The sequence below is a fragment of the Haliotis cracherodii genome, unplaced genomic scaffold, assembly GCF_022045235.1.
Source record: "Haliotis cracherodii isolate W230 unplaced genomic scaffold, xgHalCrac1.p SCAF_24, whole genome shotgun sequence".
Classification (NCBI taxonomy): domain Eukaryota; kingdom Metazoa; phylum Mollusca; class Gastropoda; order Lepetellida; family Haliotidae; genus Haliotis; species Haliotis cracherodii.
Window position 1 is genome coordinate 7757940 of NW_027266280.1, and position 24852 is coordinate 7782791.

The 24852-nt window shown below is 42.4% G+C and overlaps 1 protein-coding gene across 1 annotated transcript in view; it reads left to right on the forward strand.

The window, feature by feature from the left end:
• LOC139472317 (von Willebrand factor D and EGF domain-containing protein-like) overlaps nucleotides 1-18940 on the forward strand; it is a 56623-nt gene extending 37683 nt beyond the window's left edge. Inside the window, exons 10-20 of the mRNA XM_071254762.1 lie at nucleotides 1738-1823; nucleotides 2056-2119; nucleotides 2695-2889; nucleotides 5773-5969; nucleotides 7159-7420; nucleotides 9125-9280; nucleotides 9857-10046; nucleotides 11438-11625; nucleotides 12524-12775; nucleotides 13844-13958; nucleotides 15697-18940. Coding sequence (XP_071110863.1) covers nucleotides 1738-1823; nucleotides 2056-2119; nucleotides 2695-2889; nucleotides 5773-5969; nucleotides 7159-7420; nucleotides 9125-9280; nucleotides 9857-10046; nucleotides 11438-11625; nucleotides 12524-12775; nucleotides 13844-13958; nucleotides 15697-15770 — 1779 coding nt within the window. The 3' untranslated portion in view covers nucleotides 15771-18940. The remainder of the gene's footprint in view (nucleotides 1-1737; nucleotides 1824-2055; nucleotides 2120-2694; nucleotides 2890-5772; nucleotides 5970-7158; nucleotides 7421-9124; nucleotides 9281-9856; nucleotides 10047-11437; nucleotides 11626-12523; nucleotides 12776-13843; nucleotides 13959-15696) is intronic.
• Nucleotides 18941-24852: the final 5912 nt, after the last annotated feature.

Genomic DNA, 24852 nt, shown 5'->3' on the forward strand with positions numbered 1-24852 from the left:
TCTGTGTGTGTATCTCCTGTACATCTGTGTGTATCTCCTGTACATCTGTGTGTATCTCCTGTACATCTGTGTGTATCTCCTGTACATCTGTGTGTGTATCTCCTGTAAATCTGTGTGTGTATCTCCTGTACATCTGTGTGTATCTCCTGTACATCTGTGTGTATCTCCTGTACATCTGTGTGTGTATCTCCTGTACATCTGTGTGTGTATCTCCTGTACATCTGTGTGTATCTCCGGTACATCTGTGTGTGTATCTCTTGTACATCTGTGTGTGTATCTCCTGTACATCCGTGTATATCTCCGGTACATCTGTGTATATCTCCTGTACATCTGTGTGTGTATCTCCTGTACATCTGTGTGTGTATCTCCGGTACATCTGTGTGTGTATCTCCGGTACATCTGTGTGTGTATCTTCTGTACATCTGTGGGTATCTCCTGTACATCTGTGTGTGTATCTCCTGTACATATGTGTGTGTGTGTGAATATCTCCTGTACATCTGTGTGTATCTCCTGTACATCTGTGCGTGTATCTCCTGTACATCAGTGTGTGTATCTCCTGTACAACTGTGTGTGTATCTCCTGTACATCTGTGTGTGTATCTCCTGTACATCAGTGTGTGTATCTCCTGTACATCTGTGTGTATCTCCTGTACATCTGTGTGTGTATCTCCTGTACATCTGTGTGTGTATCTCCGGTACATCTGTGTGTGTATCTCCTGTACATCTGTGTGTGTATCTCCTGTACATCTGTGTGTATCTCCTGTACATCTGTGTGTGTATCTCCTGTACATCTGTGTGTGTATCTCCTGTACATCTGTGTGTATCTCCTGTACATCTGTGTGTATCTCCTGTACATCTGTGTGTGTATCTCCTGTACATCTGTGTGTGTATCTCCTGTACATCTGTGTGTATCTCCTGTACATCAGCGTGTATATCTCCTGTACAACTGTGTGTGTATCTCCTGTACATCTGTGTGTATCTCCTGTACATCTGTGTGTGTATCTCCTGTACATTTGTGCGTATCTCATGTACATCAGTGTGTATCTCCTGTACATCTGTGTGTATCTCCTGTACATCTGTGTGTGTATCTCCTGTACATCTGTGTGTATCTCCTGTACATCTGTGTGTATCTCCTGTACATCTGTGCGTATCATATGTACATCAGTGTGTGTCTCCTGTACATCTGTGTGTATCTCCTGTACATCTGTGTGTATCTCCTGTACATCTGTGTGTATCTCCTGTACATCTGTGTGTATCTCCTGTACATCTGTTTGTATCTGCCGTACATTCTGTTGATGTGTGTATCTTCTGTATCATTTTTGGGTGTGTGTATCATACATGACACCATGGTTTTGTTGGTAACATAAACGACACTTGGATTGACATAAACAACACCGTGGTTGGTGACATATACGACATCGTAGTTGGTAACATATACGACACCGTGGTTGATAACATACAGGATACTCTTTTGGGTAACATACGTGCCACTTTGGTTGGTAACATGTACAAACGTGTGGTTGATAACATACACAACACTGTGCTTGGTAACATATACGGCATCGTAGTTGGTAACATATACGACACCGTGGTTGATAACATACAGGATACTCTTTTGGGTAACATATGTGCCACTTTGGTTGGTAACATGTACAAACGTGTGGTTGATAACATACATAACACTGTGCTTGGTAACATATACGGAACTTTGACTGGTAACATGTTTTCTGTTGCACAGGTGCAGCTTACTAAGAACACAAAAATAATAGAAAAGAAATCCTGCCATGCGGTCAACGACCCCCACATGAAGACATTTGACGGAAGGTGAAAACCAAACAACATCTCAATAAATATAAATATCAACTGCAAATGAAAACTTTGATTTGTTTAAAATAGACATGACCTATGGCGTCATAACACTCTACTTAGCGTTTATTTTGCGATACTATTAACTCGGAAGGAAAACTTGGAAAAACACGCGTTTATATTCGCGTCAGTTACTGTTGGTTCTTGGCCAACCCGGGTTTTTTTATACGATTTTTATCCAACATTTCAGTAATTATGAACACCAATATCAAGGCGTGTTCACGCTGTACAAGCACAAAAGCCTTCCTGTCGAGGTATGTAATGATATAAATGAACTTTCGTAATCTTTCATGACCAGCCTATTGAAGCCACTGTAATAATAAAATAGTGCCAACATCATGCCACGTAAACAACGGAATTTTAAATCATATCGTGGCAAGCTACTCTTCATTAGCATATATTTGCATAACAAAATATTCATTAATGGATCAGCGGGTTGAGTGTGTGTGTTTTGAATGGTTTATTTCCCTACTGTTACTTTCACCATGTTTCGCGAGGGGCGGTCGGGTAGCCTAGTGGTTAAAGCGTTCGCTCGTCACGCCGAATACCCGGGTTCGAATCCCGACATGGGTACAATGTGTGAAGCCCATTGCTGGTGTCCCCCGCCGTGATATGACTGGAATATTGATAAAAGCGGCGTAAAACCAAACTCACTCACTCACTCACCCATGTTTCGCGAATGAATTATTTTTATCCAGTCAGCATTATTTTACAAATTTAAGTGAAGCCCGCTCATCCTTTTCTAAAAGGTTTCATCAGCGATTAAACTACATCCCCTGCATCCGTTTCACATTTTTAAAAGAATATACTATTTTCATTGAAACTCCAGGTTCAGCTAAAGACAGCTGTTTGTTCACGGGGCAGCAGCGCATTTTGTAATTGTGGCGTTGCAGTGCGAGCAGGCAGAACGGTCTTTGAGTTCAACAGGTGCAAGGATCAGTCAACCATCTGGACACTGGAGTACACGCTGTGTGAGGACGGCGGAGATGTTCTTCAGGTCAAGAGAAAGGGTCACGAATATAAGGTAAAAACGGGATATCAAAAGACAAAAGCGTGAGATGATATTAATCACCCGACATTATTTGCCAACCTTTTCAGAGTGTAAACAGTAATAGCAGGTGTCTTAAGTGTAAAATGTACAGCCAACCAGCTTCAGTGAGATGTGTGATGTCACTTAAACTGAACGTCATGGTAACCGATGACGTCACAATGGCCTGCATTGTGATGCAGTTTCTTTGTAGCGATATCTCCTGGGAGGTCGGCTTTGTTTCCTGAAAAGAATGGTTTGGTTTGGTTTGTTGTTTTACGCCGCACTCAGCAATATTCCAGCTATATGACAGCGGTATGTAAATAATCGAGTCTGGACCAGACAATCCAGTCATTTACATCATGAACATCGATCCACGCAATTGGGATCGATGACATGCACCAACCAAGTCAGCGACCTTGACCACCCGATCCCGTTAGTCGCCTCTTACGACAAGCATAGTCGCCTTTTACGGCATGCATGGGTTGCTGAAGAGCTATTCTACCCCGGATCTTCACGGGTCCCTGCAAAAAATGGATCATTTTGGAAATATAGAGGATTATTTTGGAGATATAGAGGATATTTCATGTGTCTCGTGAAATTTCATGTTTCTCTCATCGAGTGACGGTGAGAAAGGAGGCTTGGCACGGTGAAAATATCTCTCTTTCACCCGTCACGAGATGGGAGAAACATGATATTTTACGAGACACATGGAATATCCTATTTATTATATACTTTTTGTGTAGTTGTCCACCGGAAATATTATTATTTCATAACATATGTAAAACCTCGAAACGTAAATTCTCCCTGCCCAACACAAAAGGGTGGTTCATCACCCCTTGTATTTGCAACTAAAAAAGTAGTTTCGTGTTAATCTTAAAAAATATAAAACAAAAGTAACAATAATTATTTAGGGCACGAAAATTCTGTATCATACATATAGATATGATTATATACAAAATCAACTTTAACAAAAAATGTACTTCAAAACTACTAACCGCTGTTGGAAGCGAAAGAATACACGCTGGTCAAGTAACATAAATGGCGCTTTGCTAAACGAACAGTCTCGATTGGAGAATTAAGTGAGAAATTTACAGTTTAAAACAAAACGTTTTCAAGAGAATAACAAACAGCGATATTAACTCAATAAATGGTTATCCGTCTTTGTTTTGCCTTATCAAAGTGGAACTAACGTTAAAAGGAAGTCAACAGTGTGTGTACGGGTTGGAACTTACGATAAAGGGAGACAATTTGAGAGGAGGTCACTCTTGTATGAGAAAAGTTCCGTCAAAGTGTTATTTTCACAGCAGTGAAATATCAAGTGTTGTGTTCACTGCAATGAAAATATCACTTTTCTATGGAATACTGTAAGGGACATTCTCGCGATCTCGACCTTTGAAAACGAGCTTAATATGCCCAAAACACGAGAATGCGAGATCTCGAGAATGTCCCTTACAGTATTCCATATTTTTCACAACTTGGAAAACATATGTTTTCAATGAAGAGTAGCTTAACTGTGTTAACTGTGTCTGCGCAGTGCGCTGTATGTCTGGAGGCGGCTTTAGGATACAGTACCACAACCTTTCGTGATCTCACGATCTCTGCCCCTAGATCACCTGTCTGAAAGACAATCGACCAGTTTTCGTCAGACGCGAACTTCCGGATTTTAGTCCGACAGCTAACCGACTGAGCTACGTCTACACTGTTAAACTCAGTGCAAATTTACCTAGTCATGCCTAAGACTTTGCTGAACTGAACGGAAAGGGTCGAATAGATGACGGACACTTATGATTATTACGGATAGGCATGGTGCTTCGTGATCTCAATGGCAGATGTGTCTTGTCACTTGATTTGAACGTCATGGTGACCGATGACGTCACAGGAGTACTGCTGTGCGGCAATACCTACTTTCTTTTTTATGCAAATTGCGGCTGCTACCGGTAGGGCAGGACATGCTTACCCTTTTCGCGTACACCTGGTGTCATCACAGATTTTCAGTGGTCCATTCATATAAGTTTTCTTCCCTTTTAATACACCAAATGGAAACTGTTTCGGCGGATAATCTCGACTGGTTATTCTCTTGCATTGACAATTAATATTTAGCCTACGGACACTCACGTCTGATCCCGATGCAATTATTTTTGGCAACACTCGTCCCACTCCCTAATCCATAAGAGGAATGAGCCGGTATGGCGCGAACGGCTCCGGGCGGCAGACGTTGAATTCATAATTTCGAATGGATGACGTTTCGATAACTCGTTGGGCTTTGGTGGAAATTCCATGACAGTTTCCTGAAGCCAAAACATTTTACATAAAACTACTTCATCCTGCAAATTTGACACTTTTGTGGGAAAAATACATGCAACTGAAAATGCGATTTATTTGAACACTTCGTGTCTTTGGCTCCAATGCTTGAATGCATTAGAATGGTGTACAACAACCGTAAACCCCCTTCACAGCTCGTTAAGCCTCGTATCCTTCCTTTGGACTACAAATCTAATTAATTTCTTGCAACAGAAGTCCCACGATAGGTGAATAGTGTTCGGTCTGGTGACGTTTAGAATGTGTGCTGATTTTTGCTTAGCAGTAGCAAGAACTAAGATCTGATTTTAATTAGATTGTACATCCAAGGTGTGTGTGCGTGTGTGTTTGCGTGTGTGTGTGTGTGTGTGTGCGTGCGTGCGTGAGTGCGTGCGTGCGTGCGTGTGGCATACTATTCTTGTAGACGTATAAGAAAAGCACAATTAAATTTGCTGACTTAAAAAATAATTGACTACTATTTCTTTTAAATAGAAACGTACACGTATTGTATTTTCTGTACTCACTGGTGTTCTGGTACACTGTGGCTGGTAACATACATGACACTGTGTTCCAAATAAGGTCATCCTGCCCACTGGAGGAAGCGTGTCGGTGGCGATTAAAGATAACTTCCTCAACGTGTACGTGTACCCATCAGTGCAAGACGTTCAGAGGAGCAGCGGCCTGTGTGGTCTACTCTCCTCAACCACTGTTGACGACTTCGTCAAGAGGGACGGAACCACCACCAAAAACTTTAGGGCATTCTCCGATTCATGGAGGTAAGGGCCGACTCACTGTCAGCGACATTACTTACACTGACCATTACAAGACATATCGCGCATGTAGGACGAAAGTTGGCATACACGTATACAGCGCAGTTGGCAGCGCAGTGGTTAAAGTGTTCACTCTTTGCGCCATTATACCTGGGTTCGATTGTACACACGGTTACAGTGAGTGATGATTGTTCTTGAAATCATAGACATATGATCAAGAAAGTGAGTGAGTGAGTGAGTATGGTTTTACGCCGCTTTTATCAATATTCCAGCAATATCACGGCGGGGGACACCATAAATGGGCTTCACATTGTACCCATGTCGGGAATCGAACCCGGGTCTTCGGCGTGACAAGCGAACGCTTTAACTGCTTGGCTACCCGACCGCCCCTGATCAAGAAAGAGACTTGTGTCCACCTCAAACCCCATTGGAACTGGTTTCACTAGTTTCACTAGTTTAAGTGACTATCACATTACACAACACCTTCGGGCTGCACTGGTAGTCCTTCTCTAACTGGTTCTTGATAATATACCTTGTTTTTTTATTAATTCTAAATTAGCTTCACTGAACATTGATTGTACGAACTAAATGCGGACAGAAACAGTGAAATCGTGCCGCATCACTGCTCCATTGCTACGTGAAGTATTTTGAAAGTAGCGGAATACGCCGAGTGGACCCGAATGGTCCGAATGGCAGTGTAACGAAACAACTTCAATCTCTTTAGATTATCAGCCATGTCAAGACAGAAAGATGATTTTAGATTTGCGTTCGGTGATTTATCGAAGCTTTCTGCAAATGTCTGCTGCAAATATTTAAAAAAAATCCTAATCAGAATATTTTTCTTAGTCAGGTTATCATAAGTTTTCAAAATAATCTAATGCTCAAAAAAAGAAATTCTGTCGTGAGTAAGGACATTCTTACCCTTTTTGTGATCACCAGGGCCCACTTGCACAAAGCGATCATAGCGCTAAGATGATCGTAACTCCCATACTTTTTATTAGGCTTACAATAGTTGTCGCGCTAAGAACGCTTTGTGCAAGTGGGCCAAGGTGTTCAGTGATTCATTCATATACTTTCCACAGCTGTTTTTCCCTCTACGCCAAATCTGTTTCGGATAATCGGATAATCTAGACTGGTTATTTTCTTGTACTGACAATTTATGTTTAGTATAAGGTATTTGATCCGAATTTTGTAGGGTTGGCGCTGACAACAACCTGTTTAATCACGACACACATGAAAAATTAACGTCCTGGCCGAAGACACTCAACTTCTGCTCATGCCGCCCCAAGGTAGGAGCAGGCAACCAAATACATTGTACAGCCGCCCAGGCTCACGAGGAAATCAAAATACTGCATGGCTTCACTGATGTCCAACCCTCCAAGTGCACGATTACAGAAAGACGGAAGAAAAGGTCTGTGCTGAGCTTGCCGGATACTTCACCACCACGGGGTCGCAGGGTAAGTTCATATCACCAGGGCCCACTTGCACAAAACGATCTTAGCGCTAAGACTATCGTAAGCCTATGTTAAAGTATGGGAGTTAAGATCATCTTAGCGCTAAGATCGCTTTGTGCAAGTGGGCCCTGAAAGTCATGTGGCATTTGATGGGCCAAGTACGACGTCAGAATTACATCATGTGGTCTTTGGTGGGCCAAGTACGGCGTCAAAATGACATCATGTGGCATTTGATGGGCCAAGTTATACATCAAAATGACATCATGTGGCCTTTGGTACGCAAAGTACGACGTCAAAATGACATGTGGCATTTGATGGGCCACGTACGACGTCAGCATGACATGTGGCCTCTGGTGACCCAAGTTCAGCGTAAAAATGACAGCCTGTGACCTTTCATAGGCCAAGCACGGCGTCACAATGACATCATGATGGCCTTCGTTGGGCCAAGTACGACGTCAAAATGACATGTGGCCTTTGGTGGGCCAGGTTCATCGTAAAAATGACATCACGTGGCCAAGTGCGCTGCCAAAATTACCCCAAAATGAGCTCAAGTGGCCAGGGTTTCTGTCACCTATTTTTTGTAATCCGGGACATCCGGGACACCTATCTGGCTTCACCAACGTGATAAATGTACAACGCCTGTTTAAGTTTCGCCGTCTTTCTCTGTTAAGCTGAAACGCCTAGACTAAAACTACTGTTCAAAGCGGCGTTGAGCCAAACAGGTTCTCCACCGACATGGCGCCCGACTGTTTGTCATAAGTAGTCACAGGCACACTGTCAATCACATCTCTAAGGTTAGATGAACTGACATTGCATTAAGATGAACCAGAAGTGAGTGAGTGAGTATGGTTTTACGCCGCTTTTAGCAATATTCCAGCAATATCACGGCAGGTGATTCCAGAATTGGGCTTCACACATTGTACCCATGTCAGGAATCGAACCCGGAAACAACCACTAGGCTACCCGACCGCCCCTAAACAAGAAGTAATGTCATTGCATCAGCAAAAAGAGTAGAAGATTCTTTGGTAGATATATCCAATTTTATATTATTATTTTTACACAATGATGGCGCAAGAACTCAAACGATGTCAATCATTGTTTGTCGGACCCATACTGGATCACATACATTACGATGACCCATAAGGGACATAGAGTCTGTTTATCAATATTTTGATGTTTCACTTACTTTTATCGTAACCTTTTGCAAATAAACACAATTTGTCATACAAATAGGGGATAAATCATGTATAAAAACAACCGAAAACATGGAAAATGTACTTTCAAGTAGCTATTGAGTCGCTGAAATGTGAAGCGAAAATGTCAAAAGCTAAAATGGAAATGTCAAAAACCAAAACGAAAAGGTCAAAAACTAAAATGAAAATGTCAAAAACAACAGGAAACTATTTCCACCGCGGTGATAATATTGGAATATTATCATCGCGGTGGAAATAGTTTTCTGTATTTTCATTTTAGTTTTTGACATTTTCGTTTCACTTTTCAGCGATTCAATATCTTCTTTACACATGATTTATCACATATTTGTAAGACAAATCGTGTTAATTTGCAAAAGGTTACGATAAAATTAAGTGAAATTTAAAAATATGGAAAAACAGACTCCATGTCCCTTATGAGCCACCGTACATATATGGAGGATATTGATGACTACGGCGTATAAATACCGACACTCAAAAGTTCCTTTTTCTCCAGCAAGTTGAAGAGCAGTGGCGAGGGGGATGGACAGAGGACAAAGCCAGAGCTTACTGTGAAGATATGTTCCACAAGTCCCGGTCCATGCAGGCGTGCGACAATGTGCCCGAAATGTACACCAACGACAGCCTGGCCAACTGCGTGATGGACATTCAGGTAGCGTTAGATTGGTCTGTTAGCAGACCTGAACTGAGGGTGGGTTTTTGGGGTTTTGGTCTACCCGTCCGTTTGGTTTAACGCCGCTTTTAACAGTATTCCAGTTATATCGCGGCGTGTCAGCTTAATGTGGGAGGAAAGCCCGAAGTGATGCAGGTCTCAGACGTTTACCACTTCGGTGAAACCCATGAGCACGGGTATGGTGCTGACAAACCTAGAAACATAATCGGGGCGAACCGGGATTCGAACCCACAATCATAGGTTTCTGGCGTGCCAAGGGGACGCAACTCTGCACAGCGAATATCGGCGCCTTAGACGACAGGGCCACCCGTGTCCCCTTACCGGTAACTGATTCCATTAATGATCTTATGTATTCTATATCTCATGACTCGTGTATTCTGTGTATCCTGTAACTACAGCGACGAACCCATAACAGCAATAGCCGCTATTTTGAAGGTCAGAATTTTCTATGGTTTGGGGAATGCATTTGTACCTTATAACAGTAATAGCAACAAGCACCAAAACAATTACATTGTTCTGAAATAATTGATGACAGTGCAAGTCATTTTTAACCAGCTGACGGGCACCATCGACTTTTCCCAATCAGCCGTGGACACTGTGACAGACCATTGTATGCACGAGGTTGTGGTTAACCCGGTACTCTGGGAGAAGACCCAGCATGACGACGGGATGAAGTCCATCTACGATATGGTGATGGCCGAGGCGTGTCCGAGCGACTGCAGTGGGAACGGTAACTGCGTACAAGGTATGTTTAAATGGAAGTGTTGATGTTGATATGCAACCTTGAGGCTGAGAGACGGCAGTGTGAACAGCAAATGTATTCAAGGTCTTCTTTGATAGGCATTTAGAAGTTAGAGTACTTAATAAGGATAATTTATGGATGAACAATTGTAATAAAGAAGTTGTTCATCCATAAATCCTACCCTTATTAATTCAAGGTATGTTTATATGCAATTGCTTTACTGTTAACTCTACATGTTTTACTATGACGTAAGACCGCCTCCGTGGTCTAGTGGTAGAGTGTCCGCCCGGAGAGCGGAAGGTCCGGGTATCAATCCCCGGCCGCGTCATACCAAAAGACGTTAAACGATGGTACTTGTTGTGCATGTACGTCGCTATATAAGTGCAATAAACTTGGACGCGACGTTAAACCCCATTTCACCTCACCTACTATGACGTGAGGTGGTGGGGTGAGGTGAAATGAGGTTTAACGTCGCGTGCATGCACGTTTGTGTGTGTGTGGCTGCTTGTACTAGTCCCGACTGATGCCGATTTATAGTACTAAATATTTGCTAAAGGAAACCCCACATTCTGTAAAATATACTACGAAACAAATTAGAACCATAAGGGCCTATTGGTGAATATAAGAAATTGTTGAGTTTGTTGTCGTTTCTAGCTATTCCTTGCTAAGTTAACTCCGTGACAATAACGCTTCATCATTCATTAATCAAATATGATATGGAAGAAAGTAAATACAGTAAAGTACGGTTATAACGAACTCAAAGGGACTATAATAATTTTAGTTCGCTTTAACTGTAGTTCGTTATAAGCATATACACAGCATAACCACAGCAAATTGTCGGGACCACAAAAGTAAGTTCGTTATATGCGTAAGTTCGTTATAAGCGTGTTCGTTATAAGCGTAGTTTACTTCACTAAAGTGACTTTACGACACATTGCTAATCAAGTTACCGAGGAACAAACGGGACTTTTTAAACATTAATTGAAGCACTATAACATGGTACATGCGTAACACTGCTTCAAAATATTTTAAGGTCATCGAATTGTTCAACGGATTGTTCAACGGATTGTTCAACGGAAATATCCCTCTAAAGCTTTAATATACGATCGGTACACCACTCATTTCGGCTGTATGTTGAAATCAAAACGGCCCAGTGCCCTCTAATGCTTTAGACCGCCCCCAACAATATTTGAAAAAGATCCATTTGGAAAGAAAATGCAATAACAAATGATTGGCCAAATGGGGACATAGAACCAATCTTCTGGTTCTCTGGCGACGAAGTATCATCAGATGTAAAGAGGGAGGGGGTTGCCACCCCCCCCAGAACCCCTGGATCCGCCACTGCGTTTCGGAGACTATTGCGAAACTGATGTCTGTCCTGTTTACATTTTCAGGTAACTGCGATTGCGAAACCAACTACAGTGGCACAGACTGTTCCGTGGACCTGACAATTAAGCCGAGGTTGATGGATCTTGACAATGGTGGTACATGTGATATGTCACGTGGTGTGTGTAACGTCACATCATTGGATGGAGAAACATTTGTGGACGGCGTATCAACCTGCTCAGTTGAAGAATTGAGGGTAATTAATTTCCTTGCGTTTTCCTGCGTTTTCTCTAAACCCTTATGTTTATTCTTTAGCAACAAATTGCATAATGTACAACATAATGCAGCTTTCCTTACGGGTTTTGTGGCTGATCTCAAGGCGTCAAGGATCGTGATGCCATTGTGACGATGCCACAAATAAAGCTGAAATTTACGATTTGGGTCAAGTTCCTCATCTCCGATTATCCATGGTAATTTATATCCATTGTATGATCAATAGTTCACCCAGAATACGATCGCCACTAAAGTTTCTTTCCGGAAGTGGCAGCGCCAGCTCAGTCTCTCTAATCACTAACTTCGCACAGAATGTCTCTCGCTCATGAGTGTAATTTGATTGGAGGGCTGTTTTCAGCCTCAAGCAATAGTTGCGAATAGGTCAAGGGAAATTATCCTAAACGTATGGACATTAAACACACTGGATAATCGAGGGTGCAGTTTCCTTTTTTGTCACTGGTGGGCATTGGGACATTTGGACGTCTTTTTGTAGACTGTAACGATGTTACAGAATAGCACCTGCTATATATCGTTACTATGCCGAAAGCACCTGCAATATATCGTTACTATGCAAATGGCGCTTACAATATATCGTTACAATGCCGATAACATCTGCAATATATCGCTACCGTGCCGATGGCACCTGCAAGATTAACCTGTAAATATGTCGGGTTATTTGCAGACAGTTAATGTCATCATTAAAGAGCCTTTAGTGTTCAGGTGTTAATGAAAACTTATTTAATTTCGTCATTATATGTAACTTATGAATTCACGTCGTTGTTTATATACTAATTCATTTTTATTAGGTTAATATGTTTTAACGTTTCTTTTGCGAACTTCACCATTGAACCCAACCCAATTAACTCATTCGTTCATTGAAGGTGAGGCAATCTAGTCAAAACAGTGTTGCCACGACAACGTCAACAGCCACAGTAGAAAGTATTTCACGTGCCAAGTGCAATATTGTTTATCACGACGAAACCGGAAGTGATGACGATGAATATGTCCGCGCCTTCCGGATTTCAGTTGGCAACAGTGCCGACATCTACAGTAACAGCGTTGGTCTCATGGTCTACGACGGCTCGTGTGTGAGGGCGAGTGTCGAGGGAGATGACTTTAAGTGGGATGTTGAGGTAAGAAACTATGTTCCAGACATCTTAGTGTGTTTACATTTGTCGAAAGGGACCGCGTGGCCAGTCGACCAAGGCCCCTAAATTTGTAGTGAAGAGTTGCGTCCCTTGGGCACTCCAGAAACTTGTGTTTGTGGGTTTGAACCGCGGTTCGCCCTGGTTATGTTTCTAGGTTTGCCAGCACCGTACTCATGCATGTGACTTGTACCAAAGTGTTAAGACCTAAATCACTTCCGGATTTCGCCATACCAAACTGGCACGCGGTTTTCTAACTGAAATAATGTTCAGAGCAGTGTTAACCCAAACTCACTTACCCCTGAGTCTGACAAGAACATATACAGTAAACTTCGGTTATAACGAACACGCTTATAAGGAACTTACGGATATAACGAACTTACTTTTTTGGTCCCGACTATTTGCTGTAGTTATGCTGTATATATGCCTATAACGAACTACGGTTATAACGAACTAAAATTAGTAGTCCCTTTGAGTTCGTTATAACCGTACTTTACTGTAGTAAACAAATATGTATTTATTCACAATATTCCCGACCGCCTCCGTGGTCTAGTGGTAGAGCGTCCGCACGGAGAGCGGAAGGTTCGGGGCTCGCTCCCCGGCCGCGTCATACCAAAAGACGTTAAAAGATGGTACTTGTTGTTACCCTGTCTGGCTCGGCATTAAGGGGATAAAACAAGGACTGCAAGGCTCGGAGTCAGTATACTGTGTCTGAGTGGGGTATTCATGTTAAACTGCGGCATGGTATCTCAGTGGGCTAGCACTATAAATCGGCATCAGTCCGGACTAGTTCAAGCAGCCACACAAACACACACACGTACATGTACGTCGCTATATAAGTGCAATTATCTTGGACGCGTCGTTAAACCCAATTTCACCTCACCTCACCTCACCTCACCTCACCTCACCTCACCTCACCTCACAATATTCCTCTTGAACATTAAAGCTGCGGACTCTCAATCCGGTTCGTTTTCTTAATCGTTAAATTGTACAATGACTCCGTCTTCTGTCGTGGGATAAATCCATAGAAAACTGAAAATATACATTGACCTACAGGGCCGGTACTGCGTCTTCAGAGGCACGTGCATACCGCACGGAGCTGGACAGCCGGGGAACCCCCGCAAGGTGTGCCAGGTGTCCGACAACAAACGGGAGTGGACAAACACTTCAGGTACCATCGAATACACAAATTGAGTAAACGTGTGTATTTTATTTTATTTGTCCAAAAGGATTCATGACAGTAATTCTGAATTCAGAGGTGAGCCATGAGCCTCAGAGTGAGTAATGAGTTGGTATTTGTGATTCAAGGGAGGAGGGGGTTGGCACCCTCATTAATGGCACTTTATTATAATTAATACAAGAACACAATTATATTGCTTGTCGTAAGAACCGACTAACGGGATCGGATGGTCATGCTTGCTGACTTGGTTGGTGCATATTATCGTTTATTACCCACGTGGTGAAGATACAGGTGGTAAGATACATAGAGAATACTACACTCATTTTCGTTAGATACCATAGAAAGTGGAATGAGTGTGGTATTTTACTTATTACCAACGTTAAATATATATTTAAGTGTAAATACATAACAACTTTCGTTCGTTGACAGACCAAACTGAAACTGGTTGCAAAATCTGGTTGCGCATGAATATTGATATATGACAAAATAGGGGCATTGTTGACATTTCTATGCATACGCATTAACAACATGCGCCTGCAGTTGTGTTTGCAAACATAACAGCACCGACGCTCAAGATCTTTTTGGAAGAGATTCTTCAACTTATGGTAATTCAAACGCCATGTTATTAGTACGAAGGAAACCAATAAGAAAATTTGAAAAGTCACATCAGCGCCGCGCTTTGAATAATGAAGTCAGTTTAAACTATGTGGACAGATATCTAGACTTACGTTCGATGCTCCGGTTGTGCCACCAGTGTCGCCATTCGAAGCGTATTCTGTGACATTGCTTCCGGAGGTGTTTGTTCATGAATGAACATACACGACTGCACGACCAGATCACTTAAGTGAACATTTCCGATACGAATCATTCGAAAACTTCATAAAAGTGTGCCTCACTTCTGATCATGTGATTCAAAACATCCCACATGTGAACAATAACATTCCCTATCTTTGGCGTGAAACTCTGAATAGATCACGGTTGTCTTTTCTTATTCCGGTGGTGACCTTGCCCTTCGTTCGAAGCTGTCACTGACATGCAAGCAGACTTGAGTTCACGTCTCCAGTATAGGGTGGTACAGTTAACATGAATGTCTTTGTCGAACATTCTGATTTCCCTCTTCCAAAATGGTACAGACAGGATATAAATTCAGCTGATAGATCAAGAAAACCGAACCATTTTGAGTGCACAGACGAGACCCAGGCAGTGCGAGCGACCCACCGTTGGTCCGATATTCAAAGATCAGCGCTAATGTGACTTTAAATTTTCTTATAGGTGTCCTGCGTACTATCAGCAATGCGCTTGAATTGCCATACGTTGAAGAAATTCGTTATAAAGGATCTTGAGCGTCGGTGTCGTTTGCACACACAACAGCAAGAACATGTTAATGTGTATGCATAGAAATGTCAACAATGCCCATATTTGGGCATATATCAATATTCATGCGCAACCAGATTTTGCAACCGGTTTCAGTTTGGTCTGTCAGCAAACGAAAGTTATTATGTATTTACACTTTTATTTACAGACCGCCGTCATAGGCTGGAATATTGCTGAGTGTGGCGTTAAACAAACAAACTGTTGTCACCTCTGATTGCGTGAGTGAAGGTCGTTTTATTCTAGACATATCGCGAGGGACAGCAAGAATTGAACTCCGGCCTTCGGTATGGGGGGCTAACACGTTACCCACTTGTCTACCCACGGATCACACATATAACTAGTGATTCTGTTTCAGGCTGCACCGAAACGATCAGCTCACTGGCTGTCATGTTCTGCCTGGTCATCGGGATGCAACAATGGACGATCTGAAACAGGCGTGAAGCTGACACAAAAAATATTTCGACAATAAGCGATTATTTCTAGATTCTCATAAAATAATTTGAATTATATATAGAACATTGATGTATGCTTTGAGTCATTATGTCTCCCCCAGAATGGAGGGAGACATATTGTTTTTGGCACGGTTCCCGTCGGCGTCGGCGTCGGCGTTGGCGTCGGCGTCGGCGTCGGCGTTCCCACCGTTTCCGGACCATAACTCAGAAACCGTTTAATATGTTTTCGCGAAACTTTGTATACACATTAACCCAGCACTGAAGTGGTGCCTTTTGCTATTTAGAGATTTTTGACATTTTTATTTTTTCTCGTTTCCATGGAGATAAGTTGAACATAGGCTCTGAATGGGGGTAAGCTTGGTTTCCGGACCATAACTCGGAAACCGTTTAATATTTTTTCGCGAAACTTTGTATACACATTAACCCAGCACTGAAGTGGTGCCTTTTGCTATTTAGAGATTTTTGACATTTTTATTTTTTCTCGTTTCCATGGAGATAAGTTGAACATAGGCTCTGAATGGGGGTAAGCTTGGTTTCCGGACCATAACTCAGAAACCGTTTAATATTTTTTCGCGAAACTTTGTATACACATTAACCCAGCACTGAAGTGGTGCCTTTTGCTATTTAGAGATTTTTTACATTTTTATTTTTTCTCGTTTCCATGGAGATAAGTTGAACATAAACTCTGAATGGGGGTAAGCTTGGTTTCCGGACCATAACTCGGAAACCGTTTAATATTTTTTCGCGAAACTTTGTATACACATTAACCCAGCACTGAAGTGGTGCCTTTTGCTATTTAGAGATTTTTGACATTTTTATTTTTTCTCGTTTCCATGGAGATAAGTTGAACATAAACTCTGAATGGGGGTAAGCTTGGTTTCCGGACCATAACTCGGAAACCGTTTAATATTTTTTCGCGAAACTTTGTATACACATTAACCCAGCACTGAAGTGGTGCCTTTTGCTATTTAGAGATTTTTTACATTTTTATTTTTTCTCGTTTCCATGGAGATAAGTTGAACATAAACTCTGAATGGGGGTAAGCTTGGTTTCCGGACCATAACTCGGAAACCGTTTAATATTTTTTCGCGAAACTTTGTATACACATTAACCCAGCACTGAAGTGGTGCCTTTTGCTATTAAAAGATTTTTGACATTTTTATTTTTTCTCGTTTCCATGGAGATAAGTTGAACATAAACTCTGAATGGGGGTAAGCTTTGTTTCCTGACCATAACTCAGAAACCGTTTAATTTTTTTTGCGAACTTTGTATACACATTAACCCAGCACTGAAGTGGTGCCTTTTGCTATTTAGAGATTTTTGACATTTTTATTTTTCTCGTTTCCATGGAGATAACTTGAACATAGACTCTGAATGGGGGTAAGCTTGGTTTCCGGACCATAACTCAAAACCTGTTCAATATTATTTCATGAAGTTGTAACATATTAACCAAGTCCTGAAGTGGTGCCCATTATTGTTTGAAATTTCTAGGAGTTCTATTTTTGTCTCTGTTATTTAGTAATGGGGGCGGTCGGGTAGCCTAGTGGTTAAAGCGTTCGCTCGTCACGCCGAAGCCCCGGTTTCGATTCCCGACATGGGTACAATGTGTGAAACCCATTTCTGGTGTCCCCCGCCGTGATATTGCTGGAATATTGCTAAAAGCGGCGTAAAACCAAACTCACTCACTCACGCACTATTTAGTAATGGAGGGTGGGAATGAAGAGATGGGGTTTAACGTGAAGTAAACGAATGAATGGGGGTTAGGGGAGTGGGGGGAGACATATGTTTTTACGAGTAAAAACACTTCCTAGTTCTTACACGTAGTTGTTTGTCGTTTATTCTACAAAACAACTAGGTCACATTGCAAAAGGTCGAAGTTCATCAGTTATAAGATCAAGGGAGACAATCGTTATTGAGGAGGATCCATATCTGTCACAATACGCTGACGTGACCTTTGTCCATAAGCTTTTAACTTTTCAGCTCATTTCTAAATGCCAGCTATCGTTAATTGCATGTCCTATTTGGTATTGTCTATTCCTTCTCATATATATGTACTCGTGATGTCATGCCAATGTGCACTCATGTCAATGTTTACTTGTCTGGTCGCTGTTTACTTGTAATATTGATGTTTACTTATGCCGATGTTTATTTGAAACATTGGTGTGTGCTTGTCATGTCGATTTTTACTTGTAATATTGATGTTTTCGTCATGACAATGTTACTTATCATGTCGATGTTACTTGTCATGTCAATGTTACTTGTCATGTCAATGTTTACATGTCATATCGATGTTTTTGTCATGTCAATGTTACTTGTCTTGTCGATACTTACTTGTCATGTCGATGTTTTTGTCATGTCAATGTTACTTGTCATGTCACTGTTTTTGTCATGACAATGTTACTTGTCATGTCGATACTTAATTGTCATATCGATGTTACTTGTAATATCGATGTTACTTGTCATATCGATGTTACTTGTCATATGGATGTTTACTTGTCATGTCGATGTTACTTGTCATATCGATGTTACTTGTAATATCGATGTTACTTGTAATATCGATGTTACTTGTCATATCGATGTTACTTGTAATATCGATGTTACTTGTCATGTCGATGTTACTTGTCATATGGATGTTTACTTGTCATGTCGATGTTACTTGTCATATGGATGTTTACTTGTCATGTCGATGTTACTTGTCATATGGATGTTTACTTGTCATGTCAATGTTACTTGTCATGTCAATGTTTACTTGTCATAGCGATGTTTTTGTCAAGGCAATGTTACTTGTCATGTCAATGTTTACTTGTCATATCGATGTTTTTGTCATGTCAGTGTTACTTGTCATATCGATGTTTTTTGTCATGTCAGTGTTTATTTGTCATGTCGATTCTTACTTGTCATGCCAGTGTTAACTCATGTCAAAATGTACCTGTCATGTCAAAGTTTCTTCATCAATCACACACTATCCATCCACTCACTACACACCTTCTATTATATCACACTCATGATTGGATATGCTTGTCACATATTATCCTATTATTGTTATCCTATTTGTTGTTGTTGTCAGTACCCGAGCGACTTGATCTAAACACGCTCCCTGCCTATGTTCTGCTTCTGTACTTGACGAAGGGCGCAGGTACCAAAACGTCGGACTGATTAAATAAAGCAAGCTGAAATCCATAGCTCAATCCTGTCTTCACTGAGTATCTGGGTCGACCATTTGATGTGGGGTGGGGTGGATGGGTGTCGTAGGGTCTGGGAATTGTAATAATGATCAAATGGTGGATCCTGACATACCATTTAAAGTTGCAATAATAATCAATCATAATAAGGTCAATAATTTGTCGGATGCTCCTCTGGTGAAGCAGGGGCGGTAGGGTAGCCGAGTGGTTAAAGCGTTCGCTCGTCACGCCGAAGACCCGAGTTCGATTCCCGACATAGGTACAATGTGTGAAGCCCATTTCTGGTGTCCTCCACCGTGATATTGCTAGAATATTGCTAAAAGCGGCGTAAAACCAAACTCACTCACTCACTCACTCTGGTGAAGCATGTCAAGACTCACGATGAAAACGAGGTCCACAAGGATGCTGTATTGGTGGGCGGTACTCCGGTGGGTGTCAACCAGGTGAAATCCTTTTAACTGCTCAAAGACGGTTCTTTACATCTTCCCGAAGCAGGACTGTTGACTGACTATAAAAGTCCAGTTTCCACCCTTGCCGAACTAGGCTGGTGTAATGGAGTTATATTTGGTCTGGACTAACGCATCTTCCCGAGGCAAGAGCGTTAACTGACTTTAAAAGTCCAGTTTTCACCCTTGCCGAACTAGGCTGGAGTACCTGGGCTCGTAATAGCCAATGGTGGCTCTACGAACGAGCCCAGGAATTCCAGCCCAGTTCGGCAAGGGTGGACACTGGACTTTCATAGTCAGGTAACTCTCTTGCCTCGGGAAACCGAACTTTTATAGTCAGTTAACTCTCTTGCTTCGGGAAGATGGTTCTTTGAGGAGAAGCTTTCTGTGAAACAGCTGCATCGTGTTCATATGAATGTGTGCAACAGAATAGCACATATACTCATTTGCATGGATGAAGTCGGCTGGTCTTTGCTGCCTAGGACCAGTTACTGGTGTCACCAAAATGTTATTGGTTATGAAAATGTAAATATTAAGTGTAAGTGCAATGAATGTTGAGACTGGTCAAAACCTTGTCAGCAGATGCCCTGCCTTGGCAGAAACAGTATATCTCAAACCAAATAAACACCGATATACACAATAGTAACTATCAAATATCAGGTGAGGTGAGGTGAAATTGGGTTTAACGTCGCGTCCAAGATTATTGCACGTATATAGCGACGGGCATGCACGTGTATGTGTGCGTGTGTGCTGCTTGTACTAGTCCGGACTGATGGCGATTCATAGTGCTAGCTCATTGAGATACAATGCTGCAGTTTAACATGAATGCCCCACTCAGACACAGTATACTGACTCCGAGCCGACCAGTCCTTGTTTTAGCCCCTTAATGCCGAGCGCCAGACAGGGTAACAACAAGTACCATCTTTTAACGTCTTTTGGTATGACGCGGCCGGGGATCGAACCCCGGACCTTCCGCTCTCCGGGCGGACGCCTATCAAACATCAACACGGAACTACGGGAAAATGTGAGATTTCACATGACAACGTCCAGGAAGAAGTCTTTGATATGTTGAAAGTCTTAGAAGTTGGAAGAACATAAATACATGACACTTTTTATAGAAAACAATAAAAAAAGGTTGTCATATATTCACCCAGGACGTGTGAATAAACATGATCATAACTGTCATAAAATGAATGTCAATAATTCCATAGCGTGTATGTCCTACATGACGACATCAGGAATTTCTCTCTTATCTCTGGTCATAGGGGGACTGGGGTGGCGTCGTATGCCATGACCACGTGGGGTTTGTTTGTTTGTTTGTTGTTTAACGCCGCACTCAGCAATATTCCAGCTCATTGATGCCGGTCTGTAAATAATCGAGTCTGGACCAGATAATCCAGTGATTGACATCATGAGCATCGATACATGCAAATGGGATACGATGACATGCATCAATAGCTGGAACCTGCTCTCAACAAGAAAGAGCACACATTGCCAGTTCCGACGTTGCCCAACGTTAACGATGAAGTCTCGTCAACATCCTCTGAATACCACACCGTTGTAGTCGGCGACGTCCTGTGTGACGTGGTACGTTGCTTTTTCAGGTTTCCACCTTATGTAACCTCATCCACAGTTATTTGTTTGTGAGTGAGTGAGTGAGTGAGTTGGGTTTAACGCCGCTTCACCAGTATTCCAGTTATATCACGGCGTGTCAGCTTTACGTGGGAGGAAAGCCCGAAGTGATGCAGGTCTCAGACGTTTACCACTTCGGTGAAACCCACGAGCACGGGTATGGTGCTGACAAACCTAGAAACATAATCAGGGCGAACCGGGATTCGAACCCACAATCATAGGTTTCTGGCGTGCCCAAGGGACGCAACTCTGCACAGTGCCCCCTATAATTCTGAATCTTTATGTATGGACCTACATAACAAACAGATGAAGCGGTTTTACTGGCTTCGTATATTTATAACTGAGTTAGGCGTAGGAAAGCCCGAAGTGATGCAGGTCTCAGACGTTTACCACTTCGGTGAAACCCACGAGCACGGGTATAGTGCTGACAAACCTAGAGACATAATCGGGGCGAACCTGGATTCGAGCCCACAATCACAGGTTTCTGGCGTGCCCAAGGGACGCAACTCTGCACAGCGTATCGCGGCGCCTTAGACGACTTGGCCACCTGTGCCCCCGTATTTGTTTGTGACAGTCGGCACGTGATTAACATTATCTCAAGAAATATGTTTTGGTTTTGCTCGTTGTAAGATTAAACAGTGATAAACATACACAACCTATTATTGAAATATGACCACTAGGGACTATTTTATTGTGATTTTAGAGCCATATGCACTTTCCAATGATATTAATGTGGGAGCGATTCTATTTAACGTCCAAAATCATTCTTCCAACTTTTTCAATTTGTAGTGAGTGATTGATTTGGGTTTAACGCCGCCTTTAACAGTATTCCAGTTATATCGCGGCGTCTCAGCTTAATGTGGGAGGAAAGCCCGAAGTTTACCACTTCGGTGAAACCCACGAGCACCAGTATGGTGCTGACAAACCTATAGGAACATAATTGGCGCGACCCGGGATTGGAACCCACAATCATAGGTTTCTGGCGTGCCCAAGGGACGCAACTCTGCACAGCGAATCGCGGCGCCTTAGACGGCTGGTCGACCCGTGCCCCCTTCAATTTGTAAACAATCATAAGCAGCGCCTGTATAAAGTATAGCCAACCAGCTTCAGTAGCAGGGATTAGTGATGTCATTTGATTGTGACTTCATTGCAACCGATGATATCACAATGGTTTGCAAAGCATTGTGATGCAATTTCATTGCAGCGATATCTCCAATGATGAAAAAAATCCTTTTTCATATAATGAGTGAGTTTCTCGGCAGAATAAAGCCAACGAATAAAAACGATATCCGTTGGGGTCATATGCCGACAGTGATACATATATCAAAGGTCAAGTAGGGACTACTTTCACTGTTTGTATGGTGTCGCCCTTGTCATTCGATGATCGAGTCAGAATTAACCATCGGGAATCTTTATCAAAAGAATAGTCTAATATACTGAAAATCAGTGTCTAACTGTGACTTCGGTTGGATTTGGCCGAAATATGTTCGAAATATGTTCGTTTTGTCGCTGTGTGTACTGTCTGGATTTCACTTCGTAACGTTGGTACAGGACAGGCCGACTGTCAACAACATCAGACGGTGGCCGTGACGTTTCACAAACTATGGTTAGAGTAGCTTCCCTTTGATGAAGAACAGTTCCTCATCGCACACACCGATGGATTGCCACGAAAGGCAAGTAAAACCAATTTGTATAGGCAATTGTTGTTACGCCACTGTGTAAGAAACATGTTTCAGTTGGAACTACATGTATATTGGCTACTGTCGCTGTCCGACTGACACATCACTTACCCTCTGACGTAATATATATTAATGCGCACATTCCAGGAAAACTTGCAATGTTTAGGTAATGTTTGTGAGAGGTGGAAAGAGATTTTCGAGCACAGAATTGAAGAATGACATTATATGATAAAGAGGTTACCACGCATGTGTGTTTGGGGATGGTAAATATACTGTATTAGGAATAAACACCATGTATTTAGCTCGCCAAGGCTCAATGTTTACAATGTTTATTCCTAAAACAGGATATTAACCACCCCCAAACACCTCTATTTCTTTGTCTGGCATGATCTGGTCGGGAAATGCAAGGGCGTTTATCCGCAGATCATGTCAGCCTGTCATGTGACTTTGTTCACTTCTTGATTTGGGTGCAGTATGCGCGCGCGCACGCACACGCACGTACGCACACACACACACACGAGCAAACGCACGCACACACACACACACACACACACACACACGCACACACCGTGACGGGCAAACGCACACACAGCCGTGACGAGCCACCAGGCAACACCACCTGGTTTTGGTTTGGTTTGGTTTGTTGTTTAACGCCGCACTGTAAATAATCGAGTCTGGACCAGACAATCCGGTGATTATTATCATGAGCATCGATCCACGCAATTGGGATCGATGACATGGATCAACCAAGTCAGCGAGCCTGACCACCCGATCCCGTTAGTCGCCTTTAACGACAAGCATAGTCACATTTTACGGCAAGCATGGGTTGCTGAAGAATTATTCTACCCCGGGAATCTTCACGGGTCCAACACCACCTGGCAAGAGCCACATAAGGTAAATGATTGTATATAACATAGGTACGCGATTAAGCGCAAAGAACAACGAAGAACGAAGCGTGGTTTATTTCACGATAAAACCGTGTTCTATCATGACGTCATTTCTGGAGATTCGAACATGCGCTCGCAACTTGACGTCGTTAATTGGAAGACGTTATTTTTTAGAGGGTGTTGTCCAGTGAGTCTTTCCCCATAACTGTAGCTGGGCAACGCAGATAAACCTAATGGCCGAACAATCGCTTCCAAAAGTGGGAGAAATATGACAATAGGTATTTGGAGAAAAGGCACAGATAATCGACGTGAAAATTGTGAGAATATGCGGGGAAGATCAAATTAAACCCCCTGTTCAAAAAATGAACTTGTCCGACATTGCCGCGGTCGCATTCTATTCAGGAGGTCATCATAATTTAAATATTGGTAAATATTTTTTTTAAGAGTATACGTTTTACTAACATCCTTAAGATGCTGTACGTAATGTTGATATCTCATATAAGAAATAAACGACTACGCATTCATGGTTATTCTCTCTGCAGTGAATATTGTACGATAAACAACTCCTTCTCGTAGTTTATTTTCTAAATGAAGCGCACGCACGCACGCACGCACGCACGCACGCACACATGCACTTTTCTGAAATCCCAGATCAGCATCTGGGTACTCCCCATCAACTCCTTCTCTATACGACCGCCTCCGTGGTCTAGTGGTAGAGCGTCCGCCCGGAGAGCGGAAGGTCCGGGGTTCGATCCCCGGCCGCGTCATACCAAAAGACGTTAAAAGATGGTACTTGTTCTTACCCTGTCTGGCGCTCGGCATTAAGTGGCTAAAACAAGGACTGGTCGGCTCGGAGTCAGTATACTGTGTCTGAGTGGGGTATTCATGTTGAACTGCGGCATGGTATCTCAATGAGCTAGCACTATAAATCGGCATCAGTCCGTACTAGTACAAGCAGCCACACAAACACACATACGTACCTGCACGTCGCTATATAAGTGCAATAATCTTGGACGCGACGTTAAACCCCATTTCACCTCACCTCATCTTCTATATACCAGTATAGACAATGGCATATGACTCCTTGACTTGAACCAGTTTACTTATCATGAAAGCAAGCAGGCTATATCGAGTGTCTTAGAAACTGGACCGAGGTGATATAGGATACGGGCTGATAACCCAGCATCATATCCCATGTCACCCTCCCCGCCCTTCCCCCTACAGTATCGTTAT